The sequence below is a fragment of the Hyperoodon ampullatus genome (genome assembly GCF_949752795.1).
Source record: "Hyperoodon ampullatus genome assembly, chromosome: 1".
In the NCBI taxonomy this organism is placed as follows: domain Eukaryota; kingdom Metazoa; phylum Chordata; class Mammalia; order Artiodactyla; family Ziphiidae; genus Hyperoodon; species Hyperoodon ampullatus.
In genome coordinates, this window is record NC_136914.1 from 50088300 (window position 1) to 50107114 (window position 18815).

Genomic DNA, 18815 nt, shown 5'->3' on the forward strand with positions numbered 1-18815 from the left:
GTTCAGAGCCGGCTTGCTCCACGGCGGCCCGCAGGCCCCGCACCTCGGGCCCCTGCACGTGCTCCCTCTCCGCTCCCTCCCCACCTCCTCGACTCCCCAAGGGGAGGGAAATGAACCTTCAGGTGCGACCCAGCAGGGGGCGTGGGTGAGCTGACCCGAGGGCAGCCCGCCAGTGTCCCGTTGTGTGGGTGTGGGGTAACTTGGGTGGGAACGGCGTGGAGGCCACCACGACGAAGTCCTGCGCCTCGTCGATGGGGTGTGTGCAGAAAGAGCGCGGATAAATAGGAGGCTCCCTCTTCCCGGCGACACTCGCGTAGCCGGTCGGCCGCCCGCCCGGGGTGTTCGCCCGCCCGGTAGCCGGGTGCCAGCCTGGGGAGTAGTTTTGCTTCCTGCTAGCTCCGGGATTCGTTTCCAGTCACCCCGTCGGGCGCCCGTGGCCCGGGAAGGGGGCGCAGGAGGAGGCGGGAGACTCGTCTCGGGGCTGCTCGGCCCGGCAGCGGGGTTGATGGCCCGGGCCGCCCCGGGCAGCGGCGCCAGCTCCCTGCCACTGCTCCTGGCCCTCGCCCTGGGTAAGTGGCCGCAGTGGGCGCTGGAGACCCAGGAGGAAAGTCTAGGGTGGAGTCGCAGGGAGGGCGAGACTTCCGCGCTGGCATTTGGACCCGAGGGGGTCCCTGGGGTTGGCAGGGGCAGCTCGAAGAACTTGGACGACTGGGGTAGCACGAGGTTAAGGATCCGGCACTTGGGCACCTGGGGCTGCACCTGTTGCGGCGGCCCTGGGCGCAGGGGGCGGTCCGAGGGCGGAAGGGATCCCGTGGGCGGGCGCAGAGAGGAGGGCCGGGGCGCCGGTGCCCTTGGGCGTTGCAGAGCTGTGCCCGGGAGCGAGGAGGTGTGGCAGGTGGAGGATTTTGGGAAATCCACCAAAGCGGGAGCCTGGGAGACTAGACCGAAAAGACATCCCCTGGGAAGAAGAGGAAAGGGAACTCCTTGGCTTGAGATGCAGGCCGCCGGGAGTGCGGAGCAGGGTGGAGAGCAGTTTGCCTGGGCACCCTGGGCGCGTGCTAGAGAGAGGAAGGGGACGACCCCGGAGAGACGAGAGCTGAGGAAGGCCCGAAAATGAATGATTCCACCCCTTTCTTGCCGGCGAAGTTGGGAGGGGCAGGAGGAGGGAGAAAAGATTCAACTTTTGAGACCTGGATCTCCTGTTCCTGATAGGGAAACAAAAGGAAAGGGAGATGACATATTTTACTGAGGGCACTATTGATGAAACACATAGCTGCTTTACTTGGAGTATATTATTTCCTGTTTTAAGGAGAAGTTGCAGAGAGAAAACTTTTCTTCACTTCGATGGTGAAACTTGGGTGGTTAGGTTAAGGACTACTGGGTGTGGTCGGTCACCTGGTGTGAGGGGAGAGTGGCCAGTGGGAGAAGTGGTAGGGTGCCTGGCCCTCCCGGAGGCTCTCCTCACCTCCTTGGGAGTCAGTGCTGACAGAGAGAGAGCTGGAACTCGGATGCTGGGGCAAGTTTATACTGCTGGAAGCAGGGTTCCCCCCACCCTCTAGTATGGGAAGGTAGCAGGTAGATACTTAAGTGGGAAAATCCTACTACTGCAAGGCATCCCCTCTGCATCATGGTCATTTGTGCGGGGTGCAGGCAGAGGGAAGGGAAACTGGCAATATTTTGTAGTCCTAGCTGGGATGAAGGGTGGGGACATCTGGGCTTGGGGCATCAATGTGGGAGGAGGGGCGTCTCCACAGCTGAAGTGTCTACGTGATGAGGACACTACCTTCCAGCCTGGAAAGGGCCAGGCTTTCTCTTATGGAGGAAAAGAGGTGAGATCTAAATGGAAACCTCCATTTGGCTGTGACCTTGGAATAAGAGAGGTGCCTTAGGGCTTCCCTGGTGGCGCAGTGGTTGAGAGTCCGCCTGCCGATGCAGGGGACACGGGTTCGTGCCCCGGTCCGGGAGGATCCCACATGCCGCGGAGCGGCTGGGCCCGTGAGCCATGGCCGCTGAGCCTGCGTGTCTGGAGCCTGTGCTCTGCAACGAGAGAGGCCACAACAGTGAGAGGCCCGCGTACCGCAATAAAGAAAAAAAAAAAAAAAAAAAAAAAGAGAGGTGCCTTAAAAGTGTCACGACCTTGGCCAGAAGTGGATCAGACTTAGATCTTGGTTAGAGAGAAAGGACTGATTTACAAACCCTGCAGAGGAAGAGGTCAGAAACAATTTAGTGATGGAGTCATGTGGAGCCTGATGAAGGGCAATGGGCCTGAGAGTTAGGCCTAGAGACAGTACTATGCTTTTGCCAGCATCACTTGGATGAAGCTGGCATTCTCTTCCTCCATTTTATCTGGTCTGTCCTACTGTCAAAGTGTTTACTGAAAATCTGCTACAGTCAGCAAGATGCTAGAGTATATGGGAATGGGGGTGGGAGGAGGGCTCAGGAGAGTCCTAAGACATGATTCTCGCCCTAAAAAATGTTATGTTGAAGCTGGGAATGCAGGACTAACAGATATGAAACAATAGGAGAAAAAGTCATGAAACCGGTGAAAGGGGAGCTCAACAGGGAGGGATGGAGCAGTGGGGAGATTGCATGGAGGACCTGAGTGGATTTGAAATAGGATTTGAAATACCAGTAGTAGGGGAGAGAGGGGGATGAAAGGCGGTAAAAGCATTTAGTAAAGGGTTGGTGATGGGAATGAGATTAATTTCCCGGAGAGACAGGAAGTCAGCCTGCCCGAAAGTAGAACTGATGAGAGGCAGACAAATTATGAAGAGCCAAAAAAGCCAGATTAAAATATTTTGATATAAATCAATAAACAGTTAATCACACACCATCATAGGCCTTGAATACAGAGGGATATAATACAAACAATGATTTAAGGAGATAAACCTGGCAGTGGGGTGCAGTGTGGGAGGAGAGGAGAGGGCCAGAGGACCTGATTGTCTCAGGTATGATCCAGGCACAAGCTAATTAATACAGGACAAGATTAGGGTGATGTGCCAGCAGAAGTGTTATGGTAGAAATGACTATTGCAGGTTGATGGACATTCTTCCCTATTTACTATCACACGTTACTTTATTTTTTTCTCCAAACTTGTCAAAAGGAAGAAATGAAAAAACAAAACAGAATTCTAATCCAGTGCTGTTGTAACTCAGGGTAACCTAAGTGTGCAACTGCCTCGTTGAATGTTTGGTTTAGGGAATTGAATTCAATCTCTAGACCCCCTAAGAGGCTCCACTCCTTGCAAAATCCCAAAGGATGTAATTTGTTGACATCAGTGTTTCCATTAATTGGTCCTATTTAACTTTTAAGTCTTATTCCTAATTTAAGTCACATGTTATCTTATTTACTTCTTGAAAAGAATGGGAGCAATGGCTGTGTGATGTTCTAGGTGCGCACGCGCACGCGTGTGTATGTGTGTGTATGTATGTCACAATGAAAGTGTCTTGAGAGCAGGTACTGAGCAGATGTGAGACCTGGTTCCAGTTTCTGCCATTCCGTGACTTGAGATGTCTGTAAGTTACAATTTTCTGAGCATTGTTTTTCTCATTTATAAAATAAACGAGTTGCTTTAGATGAGACTAAGGTGCTTACCAACTTGACATTCTGCTCATTTTTTTTTTTTTTTTTTGCGGTACGCGGGCCTCTCACTGTTCTGGCCTCTCCCGTTGTGGAGCACAGGCTCCGGACGTGCAGGCTCAGCGGCCATGGCTCACGGGCCCAGCCGCTCCACGGCTTGTGGGATCCTCCCGGACCAGGGCACGAACCTGTGTGCCCTGAATCGGCAGGCGGACTCTCAACCACTGCGCCACCAGGGAAGCCCTCTGCTGATTTTTAATGAACATTTCTACTGGGAATTTAAGAGAAAATATTTTTACAATAATATTTAACTTCCATTTACTTGTAATGGGTCTTTGTTTCCTGTAAACTTTACCTTAACAAAGAGAACCATGGATGCTTGCTTCTTTGATAAATATGGTAAAGGGGCAATAACTTTGTTTAAAGTATTTTTTTTAATCTTGAAGAAATTGGACTCCCTATTTATTCTGTTTTTAAATTTCTCCCTCTCATCCAATTGCTATAACAAACTAAAGCTAAAATCACAACTAGTGAAAAAGGGAAAAAAAGTTTCTTTTTAAAAAAAATGAGTGAGTTTTAAGGTCAAAAATATGTTCCCCTCCTTATTAAAATCTAAACCATTAATATATGTAAGTTGGTTCTTTAAGTTCTTCTTGAGGATATGAATGTATTCATGATGTTTCAAGTTGTAAAGCAAGTAGGCAGCAGCAGGTAAAATTCTCATTGTACAAAGGAAGTAGCTGAAGCCCCACACAGTGAAGATTTTAGAATGTGCCTTTTCAGATATGCTTTTGGGCTTAGAAGAGCATTGGGAGATTTTTTCCTCTTCAAAAATCCCAGGTTTCGCAGGCCACACTTGCATATTAACAAGTGTTACAAATCAAATTTTGCTATTGCTCCATTCTCAGTTGTGTGGAAATTCCCAAACAATTCTGGAAGAAAGATCCCAATAGTGCAGACAAGTTTTGTAGTGGCCACTGAAGGTGGCCCTGCTGATGCTTGGCCTGCAAATATCTGTGCTGAGGTCAAAGGTGCCCAGGACAGAGAGTCCATGTGTCTGTCCACACTCCTGGCACTGCCCCATCTCTGTTGAGACTGCTCACCCCAGTACCCTCTGCTCCTGAAATCCATGGGGAGCCCAGCGGGAAAGGCTCATCTTGTTTTTTTCTCACCCTCTAATAGTAATCAACTCATGAATGTCACTAGGAGGCATGAATGTCACTAGGAGGCTGAGGGGACAGTCAGAGAAACAGCACCAAGCTGTTGCGTGAGTCACTCTTCTAATCCATGAACCATGCTTGTCAACTTCTCCACTAGAATTAGTGTCTTCCCAGGAGGGTCCAAATAAGCCAGAATCTGGGCTGCATGCAGTTTAGGCTTAAGTCACGATCCCTATACACTTCTAAAACTGCAGACAAACCCCTGGATTCACAAAGAATCCATATTCCAGTTGGTCAAGAGTTCCCCAAAGTAAAATTTAAGAGGAAAGTCATCTGATTAAAATGGCTATGCTTTGTACTGCTAATGACTGCAGTTTGCCCAGCCATATCTGTGTCTTAAAAGAGGAATCTTGGTAGCCCAAATGAATCTATAATTGCTAGATTTTAAAGAAATGAGGAGATTTTTTAGATGGTTGGAGAGAGATTGGGTATTTAATCTTAATTTACATCAGTTAGGTAGTAACATACTTTGATTATCAGCAAGATCAAGTCAAATAGCGAAGAAGTACTTTTATTCATTCTTTACATTTTTTGAGGATATGTAGTATATTATTTACCTGACCTGTAGATCAGAAGCACTGATTCTGAAACAGTGACAAAATGTATAACAATGTTTGTGTTCAGCCTTCTTATTTCAAAGTGTCTCGGTTGTATAACAGGATGAGTTACTAATATAGCATTTATCTCTTTGCAACACCATGGAGTTACTCATTCCATTAGCCTTATGTTTGAGATGTTGAGATGTATAAAGAGTTCCTGGCACATAGTGGGAGCTGAAAACATATTAGTTAATTGAATGAGTGAATACAAGTGGCTGTTTGTGACAATGCCCAGGCATTAAAGGAACAGCAGGTTCAGTAAAGAAAACAGTTCTATTTCTTGTTGGCAAAACATGACCACTACTCAGAGATGATGTAGAAGGACATGTTTCTTCATCTCTTCTTACTTGGGACTTGCTTCCCATCTTGATAGAGATCCTTTCACAGATGGACTTTTGTTTGGCAAGTAGTAAGTCTACTTCTGTTTCTCATGTTCGGTAATGCTACCTATCTCTCATATATTTGGTTCAAGGGCAGATCTCAACAGTCAAAATATAGGTTTTTCAAATAGGTGTTTCAAGTGGGGAGGGAAAAGCATTGGACTCAGGCCATTCTCCAATGGTTCCTTAAAAAATGCCTTTTGAATTCTGTGAGGTGTGGGGTGATTTGCACTCTTATTTGATTAGAATTTCTTCTAATGCACATGTGTTTCATTAGCTGGGAGTAACCAAGTTGTTATGTTCACGGGTTTCTGCTTAGTATTAAATATATAAAAAACCTTTGGTGGCGCCTGTAGAAGTTGAGATAAGATTTGCTGTGGAGGCTGAATGCGGTCTGACTTAGTGTTGAGGACTTCTCTGACTAAGGTTATGTCTAAATATTTCATAGCTATCAATTGTCTGGATTCCTTGATGGTTAGATCTAAGTACTGTAAGCCACACAGTCCAGGCCTGTCCAGAGCAGGAGAGGAAGGCTTACCTCTGCCCCTAGTGCAGAAAGCCCACTAATAAGGACAGGAAATTGCCATCAGAGCTGAATGAGGCCATTTTAGGAGACCCAGACTCGATTTGTTCATCACCACCTTCCTGCTGAGTTTCTGACACTTGACTGGTCCAGTCTCATAGGGTGACTGACACAAGGTTACTATGTATTCAGATATCTGTTTAACCTTGGGTATGGAATCTCACCATAATAACTCTTTACATTCTGGGGACCTTCACAATTGAAAGAGCATTTTGATCTTTACACCAAAAATAATAGCAGAGCAGTTATGTAGTATGCATGCTGGGCATTATTCTAGGAGTGTAATAACTTGTTTCCCCCATATAACTATCCACTGAACACACAAGCTAGACATAATGGATTATTCCCATTTGTAGACAAGGATATGAGGCAAAGAGGCATTAAGTAACTTGTCTAAGGTTCTGGCTTTATGAGCCTGAACAACGAGGATGAAGTGACAGTGCCTGGATCATAGTAGATAAATATTTGTTGCTGAATGGGGGAGACAGTGGGCGATAGGACACTAAGGTATAGTACAATGACATATCACTGTATTTAAGAGGAGCCCAGTTCTCCTGACTTATTTTAAAAGCATTTAAGTTCATTCTAGCAGTCTCCCACCATCTTTGCTTTCTCTGCTGCCTACCCATACATCTGTGGCACCCCAGGCTCTGGCTATACTTCATGTTCTTGGACTCTTGGCTCTTCATCCCAGCCAGGAAACCTGCCTACACATATCCCAGGCCCAGGCCATCCCAGCTGGTAGTGAACACTTGGAATTGATCAGACCGGGTGTTTTCCTTTGGTCTGTGCCTAGAATCACTTTGGCCATCCTACTCTGACCCTATCCTTAAATGAGCCTGAACCTGTGGGTGCCTCCTGCACTTTCCTGGACTGCTTGCAACACTATGACACTTAGGGCACACTCCTTAGGGCAAATGGAGAGAGGTGACCTTGCTTTACATTCCCCCTGATTGGACCTGTAGGCCTATTCCTGAGGAGTAAAAAGAGCATATCCTGCATCAACATGATGTTGTAGTCAAGAGTGTAGACTCTGAGTCAGACCATCTAGGCATGACTCCCCTGTTGCTGCGATTTACCAACTCCTTAATCTTGGACAAATCTCTTAAACCCTGTTGGCCTCAGTTTCTTCATCTGTAAAAGCTGACAGCAATAGAACCAAGACTATTATGTGGACTAAGTGAGTTACTACATAAAGCACTTACACTGTTCCTGGAACATAGTTAAGTTCTGGATTAACATGAGCTGTTATAATGGATAATTGGAAAGTACAGAAGAAATCATTAATTTAAAAAAATTTGGATTTTAAAATTCTGGGTACTTCTGAAATGTAATCAGGGTCTACCAACTGGTGGAAAAACTTTCCCTTGCCTTTATTTCTCAAATTCCAGCTCCCACTAGTTATGAAATAGGCAATAGATAAAAATTCTCAAGAGTTCTTTTTTGGCTGGCTTTGATAGGAAGGAACAAATGTAAGAAATGCCACTGCAAAAGCGAAGTGCTTATCTGTTTCTAAAAAAAAAGTCTATAGATTCTTCTTCAACTGCCAATTTTGATCCTAGTTTTATGCAGTGAAAAGCTTTCCAGCACTTTCCTGGCATTGATACCAAAACCCAACATCTTAAGGTGAGTCAGATAAAAAGCGAGCCTTCACTAGCAGAGAAAAATGAAATATTTACAAGATAATTTTAATACCTTTAATCTCATCAAAATGAGGTTGTCTCATTTATTGGGGTTATACAAATAATTACCTTAACTAAAAAGAAATAAACTGTCATTTTGGAAGAATGAATGATGATGCAATGTCAAAATTCATTTCTAAATGTCAGACAAATGGAAAATAAACAAGTTGTTTTAGAAAAGTTGTCTAATGACAAAATAGTTTTTTTTACATTTTAAGGAGCAGACAGCCATGCATAAATATTCAGTTTTTCCATAATAATTGTCTTGTAACATTGAGAAAGTTACTTAATCTCCCTGTGCTGTATTTTCTTATGTATAGAATGATAATAATCATAATAGTACCTAACATCTAGGGACACAGGAGTGTTTTGAGGATAAAATGGGATAATGCAGGAAAAGATTTTAGTAGAATAGTTGGCTAGAAAATGCTCAATATTTATCAATATTCTTAACTTTGTGAATATGTAGATAACTTTTAAAGTATTTCATAGGTATGTCTAAAAAGGAGAAATAGAATCATTGTGTTCATTTAAGCCTGCTGGAGTGTTTGTACTTTGATCAAAGGAAATTGCCGTAATATTCACCACTGGAAGCAAGCAAAGGAAAAAAAAAAAAAAAAGAAATCTGCCCCCATCATAACCATGCTTTCAACAGTTCTTTAAACAGTTCCATTAGAATGTAAGTACCACGATGGCAGAGATTTTTGTCTGATTTGTTCACAGCTATATTCCCAGTGCCTAGAGGATTATTGTGCATAGTAGATGCTCAATATATATTTGTTCAAAGAATAATTCTGAATGCACACAGCCCAGGAAGTTCTCCTAGACCCGTAGCTTCTCATAGCGCGTCGTAAAGATCTTGACGTAAACCTTGTAATTTCAGCATGTGTGCGTGCACATGCTTTCCTAGCTGCCACAATCAGAAACTAGAACTGTTTTCCAGCATCTGTTTATATTCCATCTTTAATGTCTTCGAATTTGCTAACAATGACTTATTTTAGACAGTTCCTCACTGAGATGGCGGCTATACCTCCTATTCCGGAGTAGGCTGACCTGATAGAATGAGATTTGCTCATGACATTGAGGAACCATTGACTACCACCGTCAGCAAAACAGCAACTTATCCAGAAGCAAGAATTTATCCCGAACCACTGTTGCATAGTGTTGGGTCAGCTGTTGGGAAGTACAGTCTTTATATCTAAAACATGTAATAATGAGGAAGACATAGCTAAGTATTTGTACTATTTTAAAGTGTGTCTAATACTATTATAAAGTGTGTCTAATACTGTGTTTAGCATTAAGGAGAGCTGTCCAAGTTGCTGTCTTTCCAAAAAGAGTTTGTATTATACTGGGTATAAATGTTCATCAGAAATGAAACATCGTATAGTAAGTAGTTCAATACTTAACAGAGTTTAAATTACCTAGTACAGACTAAACATCTCAAAGAAGGAGAATTTATTATGGGCTGAAGTGATTGTGAAAAAAATATCACCAAGGAAACAGGGAATTGAGTTAGTTTTTCCACGATGGTGGTAGAGGGAAAAAATGGGAGAAAAATTAGAAGGTGGATAAATTAATTACTTTTTTTTGGTGAAGCAGAGAGTGGGCAGACTCAAAGCATAGAACAAAGAGTTGATTTTGTGTGGTATTGAGGGAAATATTGACTGGATAAGGACTTGTTTTTCAGAATGAGGACATTAGGCAGTATTCTGAATTTTTAAATTTTTTTTTTTTTTGCTGATGAGTGTCCTGGTTGTCATGCCTTCGGCTCTTTGGTCCTGAAGGTTTTGCTGGAGAAAGCAACTCATCCCTGGCCACCAACACCCCTACCCAACAGGCAGCATAACCTACACCCTCCCCCAGGATCCTGAATTCTTAATGCAGTGATATCTTTGCAGGATTTCCTAGGAATTGGAGCTAGGAGGTTTTGTAATTTACATAAATTTATGCTTTTAATTATATGTCAAGACCTTATTTTAAAATATTATATGGTCTTCTACCTGAGGAGCCTTTTTTAATTCTGTGGAAACGTCTAGACTCCATTTTTACTGGAGGCCCTATAGCTTGGTGAAGAGCTAAGTACAGATCAGAGGCCGACTTGAGTGGTTTGCCTCAAAGTTCCTAACCATGTACTGCTAGGTTTTCTAAGGCTGGAGGTGGCTCATAACCAGGGGGTAGCCCCACACCCATCTTAGAGCAGCAGTGTCACCTGGAGAAAGAGACTTATCCAAGAGGACAGATTCAGGGAACTGGCTCATGACCACATAACACTTAGAGAGAGAGGAAACTAAATGGGAATGAACTTTATTCTTCTCACAGAAGACCTCACTTTATTCTATGACAGCTCCATTCTCTACCATTAAGGGCATCATTTTGTCCCTAACTCATGTTAGAAGGACTCCTTCTTGGGAGTGCAATAATAATGGATAATGGGCAGCTACTGTGATATTTTCAATAGGGGAATTATACAGGGAGTGCAGTGGTGTTAAGATTGGTTTTACCTAGCCCAGAAAGCCTGGACCAGGCAATGGAGAGAAAGGAATAAATTCAATAAATATTTCTAAGCAACAATTTATATGACATAATGACTTGTCTAAGTAACAAAAAAAGTATTAAAGCTGTTTCCAACACTGTTAACCTGGGAGAGAACAAGAATTTATGGTGCCATATGTGAAAGAGAACTTCCTTTTTCTGGTAGGGATGTGAACTGCTTTTGAGACATTCAAAAGTCTTATGAGCATTTGGAAATATGGGTGTTGACTTCAAATTAGAGTAGTGGACCCCAGGTCTGATTCTTCTTCCAAGAAAAGCAAAAAGTACAGATTATTAGGCCTCTCCCCAGACCTACTAAAGTCTGGTTGACATGTCCCTATGAATCTAAATTTTTAAAGACTTTTCAGGAGAAGAAACACATTTTCCTTATGGAATAACTGCAAATAATAGAGGTGGATACTCCCCCCTCTAAGAGGTAGAGCTTAATTCCTTGACCTTGTTGAGCGTAGGCTGGATTTGGTGACTTGCTTCCAGAGAATAGAGTATGAAAAGGAAAAAAAAATAATAACCTTACAGTGCAAAAATCTGGTGAACACTACCTTAACCAAGTGTTCAGGGTAAATGTCATCAAAGATGCCAAATTCCTAAGAGTTTTGACACATAAAAAGGACATTAATGAAAAATCGATGAAGTCAGAATGTAGTCTTGAGTTTAATCAATAGTAATCTACCAATGCTGGTTCTTAATTTTGATAAATGTACCACAGTAGTGAAAGATGATAATATTAGAGGAAATGAAAGTGGGTGAGGGGTGTATAGGAATGCTGTGTACTTTGCAACTTTTCTGTAAATCTAAAATTATTACAAAATAAAAAAAAATTATTACACAAAAGGCTCTACAGGAAATTTTAATGGCCAGCCAGTTTGGACAATCATCTGGTTAGAAAATAGGGCTGAAAATATAAATGAATCATTTAGCTGATTATAATTTCAGGCTCTAGCACAGTGCCTAGCACACAGTAAACCCTCAGTACATATTTGTTCCAACACTAAGTCTATGAGTATTTTGTGAGATCAAATGGCATTATAAAAAAGAAGACCAAGGCAACATCATAGATAGAAAGTAGAATGGTGGTTGCCAGGGATTGGGGGAGCAGGAAATGGGGAGTTAGTGGGTATAGAGTTTCAGTTTTGTGAGATAAAAAGAATTCTGGAGATCAGGTGGTTATGGTTGTACAACAATATAAATGTACTTAATATCATTGAATGGTATATTTAAAAATGATTAAGATAGTAAGTTTTATGTTGTATATATTTTACCACAATAAAAATGATCAGAAGAAAAAGAGGACTGAAAGTAGAGTGTTGATGGCACCCATATATAGTGTAGGAGTCAGAAAAGTAACTGGCAGAGTTAAGTGAAAAGGGAAGGATAAGTCAAGAAGCCAAGAGGAGGGTGAGTTTTAGATGGAAGATTTCGGAAGATCAACCATATCAAATACTGCAGAGATGGACGAGGCTGAGGCTCAGGAGGAGGTCACTGGTGAGTGAGCTCTGCGGAAATCATTGATGCTCTGGAAAGACAGGAGACAGGAGATTGATGGGGAAGCCAAAGACACACACACACGCATACACACACACACAACTGAAAGGATAGAAGGATAGAGGTCAGGGTGGTGGGTAGAAAGAGAAAGTTTTGGTTATGAGAGTTAATTTCAAATAGTTGAAAAGTTGACCCAACAAAGGTTTCCTCTGTGTAGTTCAGAGTATACAACTTGGATTAATGAACTAACATTCCTGGAAGACAGCTCTCACATTAATTTAGGACATTTTCTCCCAAGTAGAGCTCTGAAAGAATGGAATCAGCTGCCTTGGGATGTGGTAATCATCCCATGCCTGGCATGTCTGTGGTCTGGATTGCATTCATGGGAAGCTGTGTAGAGGTGATTCCTAGGTGAGGTAGGAGTTGGACCAAATGACCACCAAAGGTTCTTATGACTCCATGAATTATAGATGCGACTATAATGTTACTTCACTTTGGGGGTACTTTGGAGGTTGGTACTGTCAGCTGACTTCTCTGGTACTGTCAGCAAGGAGAAGACGCAGGACAGATGGAGACCTGGGGAGCTAATGGTAAAGAATTTTGAAAAAGAAAATCACTTGAGTGACTTCACTCCCACCCGGCCCAAACTGCATTCCACCATGTCTTTTCCTGAATAGAAATATCAAGGTTAACATCACCAATAATGCCATGTAGATATCATGTACCCCTCATATGATGTGATGAGAGGACATCTTGGGACATAGTATCAATCCCTTGCCTCAGGCTCAGTTTTTGCCTTAAAGACGCTGCACTCTTTATATTTTACCATCTATTAAGATAATAATTATGACCTGGGATCCTGTTGTGATGGGGAAAAACCCTAGCATAACTATAATTGATAAATTATATTGACAAAAGTTTCAAATGTTATTATTTCAGGAGACAAATTTCTAACATTGCAAATTTCTAACATCCTATGATAGGAAACTTCTGTGAGAAGATTCTCTACTTGTTTTTACATAAATGATAATTATCCTGTCATAGAGGGTAAGAAGAACAAAATGTGATGTATATGCCAGGTGAAACGATACACTTTCCATTTGCCTTTGCAGAAGGGTAGCAAAAGAAATGCACCCCATTCTTTCTTAACGATTTCTACCCAACAGCATTCACCACTATTAAATACTTCTTTATTTCTGGATTAGTCAGCTGCTTTATTCAGGATGTGGTGAACAGACATTGAAGTTTCAACTGGAAACATGGTGTGACTATTTCTTAATGAGTCATTTTCATAGGTCACACAAGAAAATCAATTGAATTATTTCACAGTCACACCACACACATCAAGAAGGTCCTTGTTTCTAGATACTTCTCTGTATAATTCTTTACTCCAGCTGGACATCTTTACTCATTGTCCCCCAAAACACACTCAGCTCATTTCTACGTCATTGCCTTCGGTCCAGTTTAGTTTCCAACTTCTTTTGTGAAAGTTTCCCCAATAACTTCTTCAGCTTAACATTGCCTCTTTTTGGAATTCTATTAGAATTTATTTTCTTTATACCTGGCAATTATACTGTCTGATATTGATTGATGGATTGATTGATGTTTCTGGTCTCTACAAATGGTTTGATCAATAAAGATAATAATGGGTTAAAGTTAAGTTGGCTTGAGTTATCCTAACTCATTTTAAGGGCTTAAATTCTGGGGCTTTTTCAGGTTGGGAGAGCATCTACTCTGACACCCTATGCTCTTTTCTTTACCATTATTAAAGTTTGATGACTGTTTCCTCATGGGTCAGAGGCTGTGTTATCACTGGATCCAGAAGCCAACTCCACTATTCCTCCTCACTTTGCACTCAGATAATCCTCCTTGATAACAAATTGTTCTTTTTCCATGGTTCCTTTTGCCTCCTCTCTATGAACTATTATGGAAATTCAGTGATCCCAGAGCTTTTCATTTAAAGCGCTACAATGTCTGACTGTCTGGTCCGGCCTTATCATAAAGGGATAGAATTCAAAACGTCAAGTTTTGACAACTGAGTTTGACAAGTTTCTAAGAAACTAGCTCTAGGTTGCTATAGGGTTCCCATTCAATTTAGTCATTGTCACAGATTTAATAACGGTCATGGCAAAAATAAAATAGCTGATTTACTGGCAAAGGCATTATCGGGGTGTTGACAACTTTCAGATATATGAGTTAGTTTATGTATGACAGGTTGTTAAATTACTTCCCTCTCTGGGCTTTAAAAATATAAGAGTGTGGAGTTCTTTTATGAGTTAAAAAATGTTATCCATCATTCTAAGCCCTTCTTAAACACCAAGATATTGTTTCTACCATTTGGAATAGAATTTTTTTTTGGAGGAGGAAGGAGGTCATATTCTATTCTCCTGATTTTGAATGGACATAAACTATTTGTGAAGACTCTCTTATTTTTTCTCTACCCTTGTCTTGGCCTCCCCTCCTGGCTCTGAAAATCTGGAAGCCTGTCTTTCAGTTTTATAGAATAGGCAGCCCTCCAGGTGGTGTGATTTGAGAGACCTTAGAAAAATCCCTCCTTGTCCTGGAACAAGACTCCCCCAAGGTGTCCTGATGCCCCAAATCCTCACTGTACTGGGACACAAAATCGTGCACTTCTTAAGGGCCTTTCAACTACCTCCCTTGTCCCTTGATCAGCTCTCCACTCATACCAGCTTGCCCGTCTTTTGGGACTTCAAGGCCATGTCCCAGGGCATGTGTTCTGGCCTCTCACTCACCAAGGGACCAGAGATTGGGGGAGGCAGCACCCAGTGGGGAAAATTTTGTCCAAAAGAAAATGGGTGATGGAAGTGATTGGGGCAGAGAAATTCCTCCTTCATTCTTTCTTCTGTGAGCTACTTCAAGACACAGTTCCTTTCTGAACCTTTTACATGGCCCTTTGATGAGTGAATGTGTCACTCATTTCGGTGTCTTTGTGGCTCACTCTGGAGCTACACCCAGCAGGATGGGTACACACATTGCATTGCTTTGCCTCCTTCTCTGCTTGCTTCCCTTTTCCTCATTCTCATGGCCCAGAGCTTGTACCTCCCCAATAAAGTGATAACCCCTTAATCTGTGTCTCAGGCTCTGCTTTCCAGAAGACCCAGGTTGAGGAACTTGATTCTAGAGTATTTCTGTTGAGTTAAACAATTTCTCTCCTTGCAAGTCTGCTTTGAAAGTAAATACATTTAGAAAGGGAAATCTATGAAGAAATTAAGTTCTATTAGGGGAAATGTTAAAGCAGTAGGAGGATACTGGTTTATAGGAGGGGAAAAAAACAACAACAAAAAAAGACAGAAAAGGAGTTAAAAAAAGATGAAGGAGAACATCAATGTCAAACTTAATCTATTTCATACTTCTTTACTCAGCCACCCATAAGCTCAATGTTAAACAGCATTTCCACCCCTTAATATATTTTTTCAACTCCATTTTAGACATGTCCTCTTTTTGGACATAGAAAATACTTTTTGCGTATAGTATGCATACTCAAGATTCTGTTTTTCTTTTTGACAATAAAGATACATTGGGAAATTCCCCAGATGCTTATAGTTTTTACTCCTAACGTTGATTTAAATTTTAAAATTTTGTTAACTTTATTTTTCAGAAATTAAAATTAGATTTCTAATCAAATATAATCCATGTGACTGTTAAATAGTATCATCTAAGATCTGACTTTATCTGTTATATTTGTATCACTGAATCACTTAACTAACCAACTGAATCAGTAACTCCCATCTGACATAAACAGCATGCTGAGTACTGGCAGAACTGTGCTGAAAATACAAAGAACCATACATGCAGAAGATGACATATTAATCAGTTGAGGTGCATTAATGTCAAATATCTTTTTAAAAACACTGGAAAAAAGCAGCATGTGGAAAGACAGATTTTCCTCATTGAACACATATGTATAAGTGCACTATAGAAGTATAATATGTATGTGTATTTATCTTTTGTAGTTTGTTTCATAAGCATATTTTATACACAAGTCAAATCATATCATAAATGTAGAAATTTTTCAATATTCATTAATGAGAGTTGAGAATCTATATTTTACTGAGTAATAAGAATTCTTTTTTACTTCTGTTCTCTTAGAGCTGCTATTTTATTGAGCGCTTATCTTGTGCCAGGCATTACTGGGGCTAATAATTCATAATTTACTTTTTGCACTTTCTTTAAACAGATAGTTAAATCGTTACCATGTAAGTTATATATTATGGGCCTCAGTTTACAGATGGGGACGCTGAAGTTCAGTGCTGAGTAACTTAATCTTATCACAAAGCTGGTGATTAAAAGGTACATTCAGGATTCAAGTACAGCTCCATTTGACTTCAAATATCTTTTTCCTATTAATCTATACTGCTTCCCTCTAATATAAATGAAATATCAGAGATCTGACTGTGAAATAGTCTTCTAATTTCTGCTTATATTCATAAATTGACACATTCTCTGTTTATTTACAGTTGAATTGTCTAATGGGACATGGAGTGTGGTTTGATTCCTAAAATAAGATTGATGTGATGTCATAGGAAATCACTGGATTTAGTAAACACAAGTAGAAGTTAGGGTATCTAAGAAGATATCCTAAGTTATCAGAATATAATGTATGGACATTTTGTGATAATGTTATGTTTATTTAAAAATATGAAATGTACTTGTCTCTAAAAATGGAAAGTTCAGCTCAGAGGTGAGACAAATACAACGTATATGACTGTTTAGGTTGGTCACATTTGATCTTTTTAAGTAGTTGACCCAGCTGGTGTATGACTTACCTCAGCGTTAGCAGTAACTTTGAGAGAGTGGGTCATGCTCCTTGTCAAGCTGTGTCTCTTTGAATGCTTGTATTGTTCCCAATGACTTCATTCTCCATGATGGCTGATGGGGATAATACTTTTAATACATTCTGTGATTTTTAATTTGAGAATCTCAAAGTGCATAAAAGTAAATGGAGCTTTGACTCACTAAAGTAGAATTGGGTTTCTTTTCCTTTTTGTCTTTAATTTTATGAGTGGAGTTGGTATTTAAAAACCAACCCCAGGGAATATGGGGACATGTGTATGCATATGGCTGATTCACTTTGTGGTGCAACAGAAACTAACACAGTATTGTGAAGCAATTTTACTCCAATACAGGTCTATTAAAAAAAATAGTAATATATAATAAAATAAAATAAAATAAAATAAAATGTTCCACTAAAAAATAAAATAAAAACCAACCCCAGAAATAGGAACTCAATATCCAGTCACTTAGCAAATGCAGCTAATCTAACATTATTTTGTTTTATTTTGTTTTTATTGCTTGAATGCATCTGAGAATTCTGCAGGTCATGTGCAGCAGGGAGGCATGGATAATAGGTGGAATGAAAGAATAAGAAAACAAAGAGATTGTGAAATATTTGGATGACAGGTAAAATTTAACACAATAACATTTAAAATGGACAAGTACAAAATCATTTCTCAGGTTAAAATTAAAATGAAACAAAACAGAGCAAAAACAAAAAGAACAAAAAAGCCATCAATACACTGCTTTCCGACAGTATAAGTGCTTTAAGAGCTTCTTTTTATTCTAAGCAGAATAAAACCCCTGTATTTAATGGAATAGTTAAAAAGGGCTGATATGTTATGGAGCTGCATTATCAGGAATATGGTGCCCACAATGTGAGAGCTGAGAGCCCTGCTCTATTCCGTCATTGCCAAACCATGTAAAATAGCACTGTATTTAAACCTTGTTTTTAAGGAGGATGTCAAGGCTTATGAGAGGTTTTGATGATGTCAGGTAAAATATGGTTGGAGGAACCAGCATGTTTAGCCTGAGGAAGAGAAATCCTTTCAGGAAGACTTGATCTCTGACTTCAAATATACGAGGATCAGTCACAAGAAAGAGAGATTAGATTTATTCTAGGTGATTCCAATGAGCAGAGTAAAATTATGGGAAGGCAAAAACTAGTTCAACATAAAGAAGCATTTATAGAGCTTTAGAAATAGGTGCTTAATTTTTTTTGAATGAATGATTGTGAGTGAAAGAATGGATGAATGGTCTCATTGAAATGTGATGCCTTAGAAGGGAGTGAAGTCTCTGTGCTGAAATTTTAAAGGTGAACTCTCCCAGGGGATGTTTTTAGGGGAGCTGAGGGTTGGTAGGAGATTTGAATATCTCTAAGGTTCTTAGTAATTCTGAAATTTAATATAATTTGTGACTCTTTTGAATGAAGATCTTATGTTTTCCATATCTAAGTTTGGAGAGAATTGCAATGGTTCTCAACCAATGTAATTTCTCCCCCAGGGAAGCATTTGGCAAGGTCTAGGGACAGTTTTGATTGTGACATCTCAGTGGTAGGTGGAGGAAGGGAGGGGGATGCTACTGGCATTTTGTGGGTAAAAGCCAGGGATACTGCTAGTCATAGTACAATGCACAGCATCCCACAGCAAAGAATTATCCAGTCCAAATGCCAGTAATGTGGAAGTTGAGAAACACATTAGATGTTTCCCACTCATTTTAACTTGGATTTCCTTGAGCAATGAGGTCAGATGTATTGAATATAAACTACATTTAAGCTCTTATTTTCCAAAGACTTTCCATTCACTCAAAATAGAGTTATACTTGCCAGAATTACTAACTTTGACTGCAAAGAACTTCATCGCAATTGCAGAAGTGGCCCTGCCTTTTGGGCTAAATTTTCCAACGTCTCTGCTCTGTCGTTAATTCATCCTTTGCCTCTCTCC

The 18815-nt window shown here is 40.8% G+C and overlaps 1 protein-coding gene across 1 annotated transcript in view; it reads left to right on the forward strand.

Annotated features, from left to right (window-relative positions):
* Positions 1–505: 505 nt before the first annotated feature.
* The window catches only part of BTC (betacellulin), a gene marked incomplete at its 5' end in the record, with an annotated part of 41140 nt that continues 22830 nt past the window's right edge, over positions 506–18815 (forward strand). The window contains one exon of the mRNA XM_079707022.1: positions 506–569. Coding sequence (XP_079563148.1) covers positions 506–569 — 64 coding nt within the window. The remainder of the gene's footprint in view (positions 570–18815) is intronic.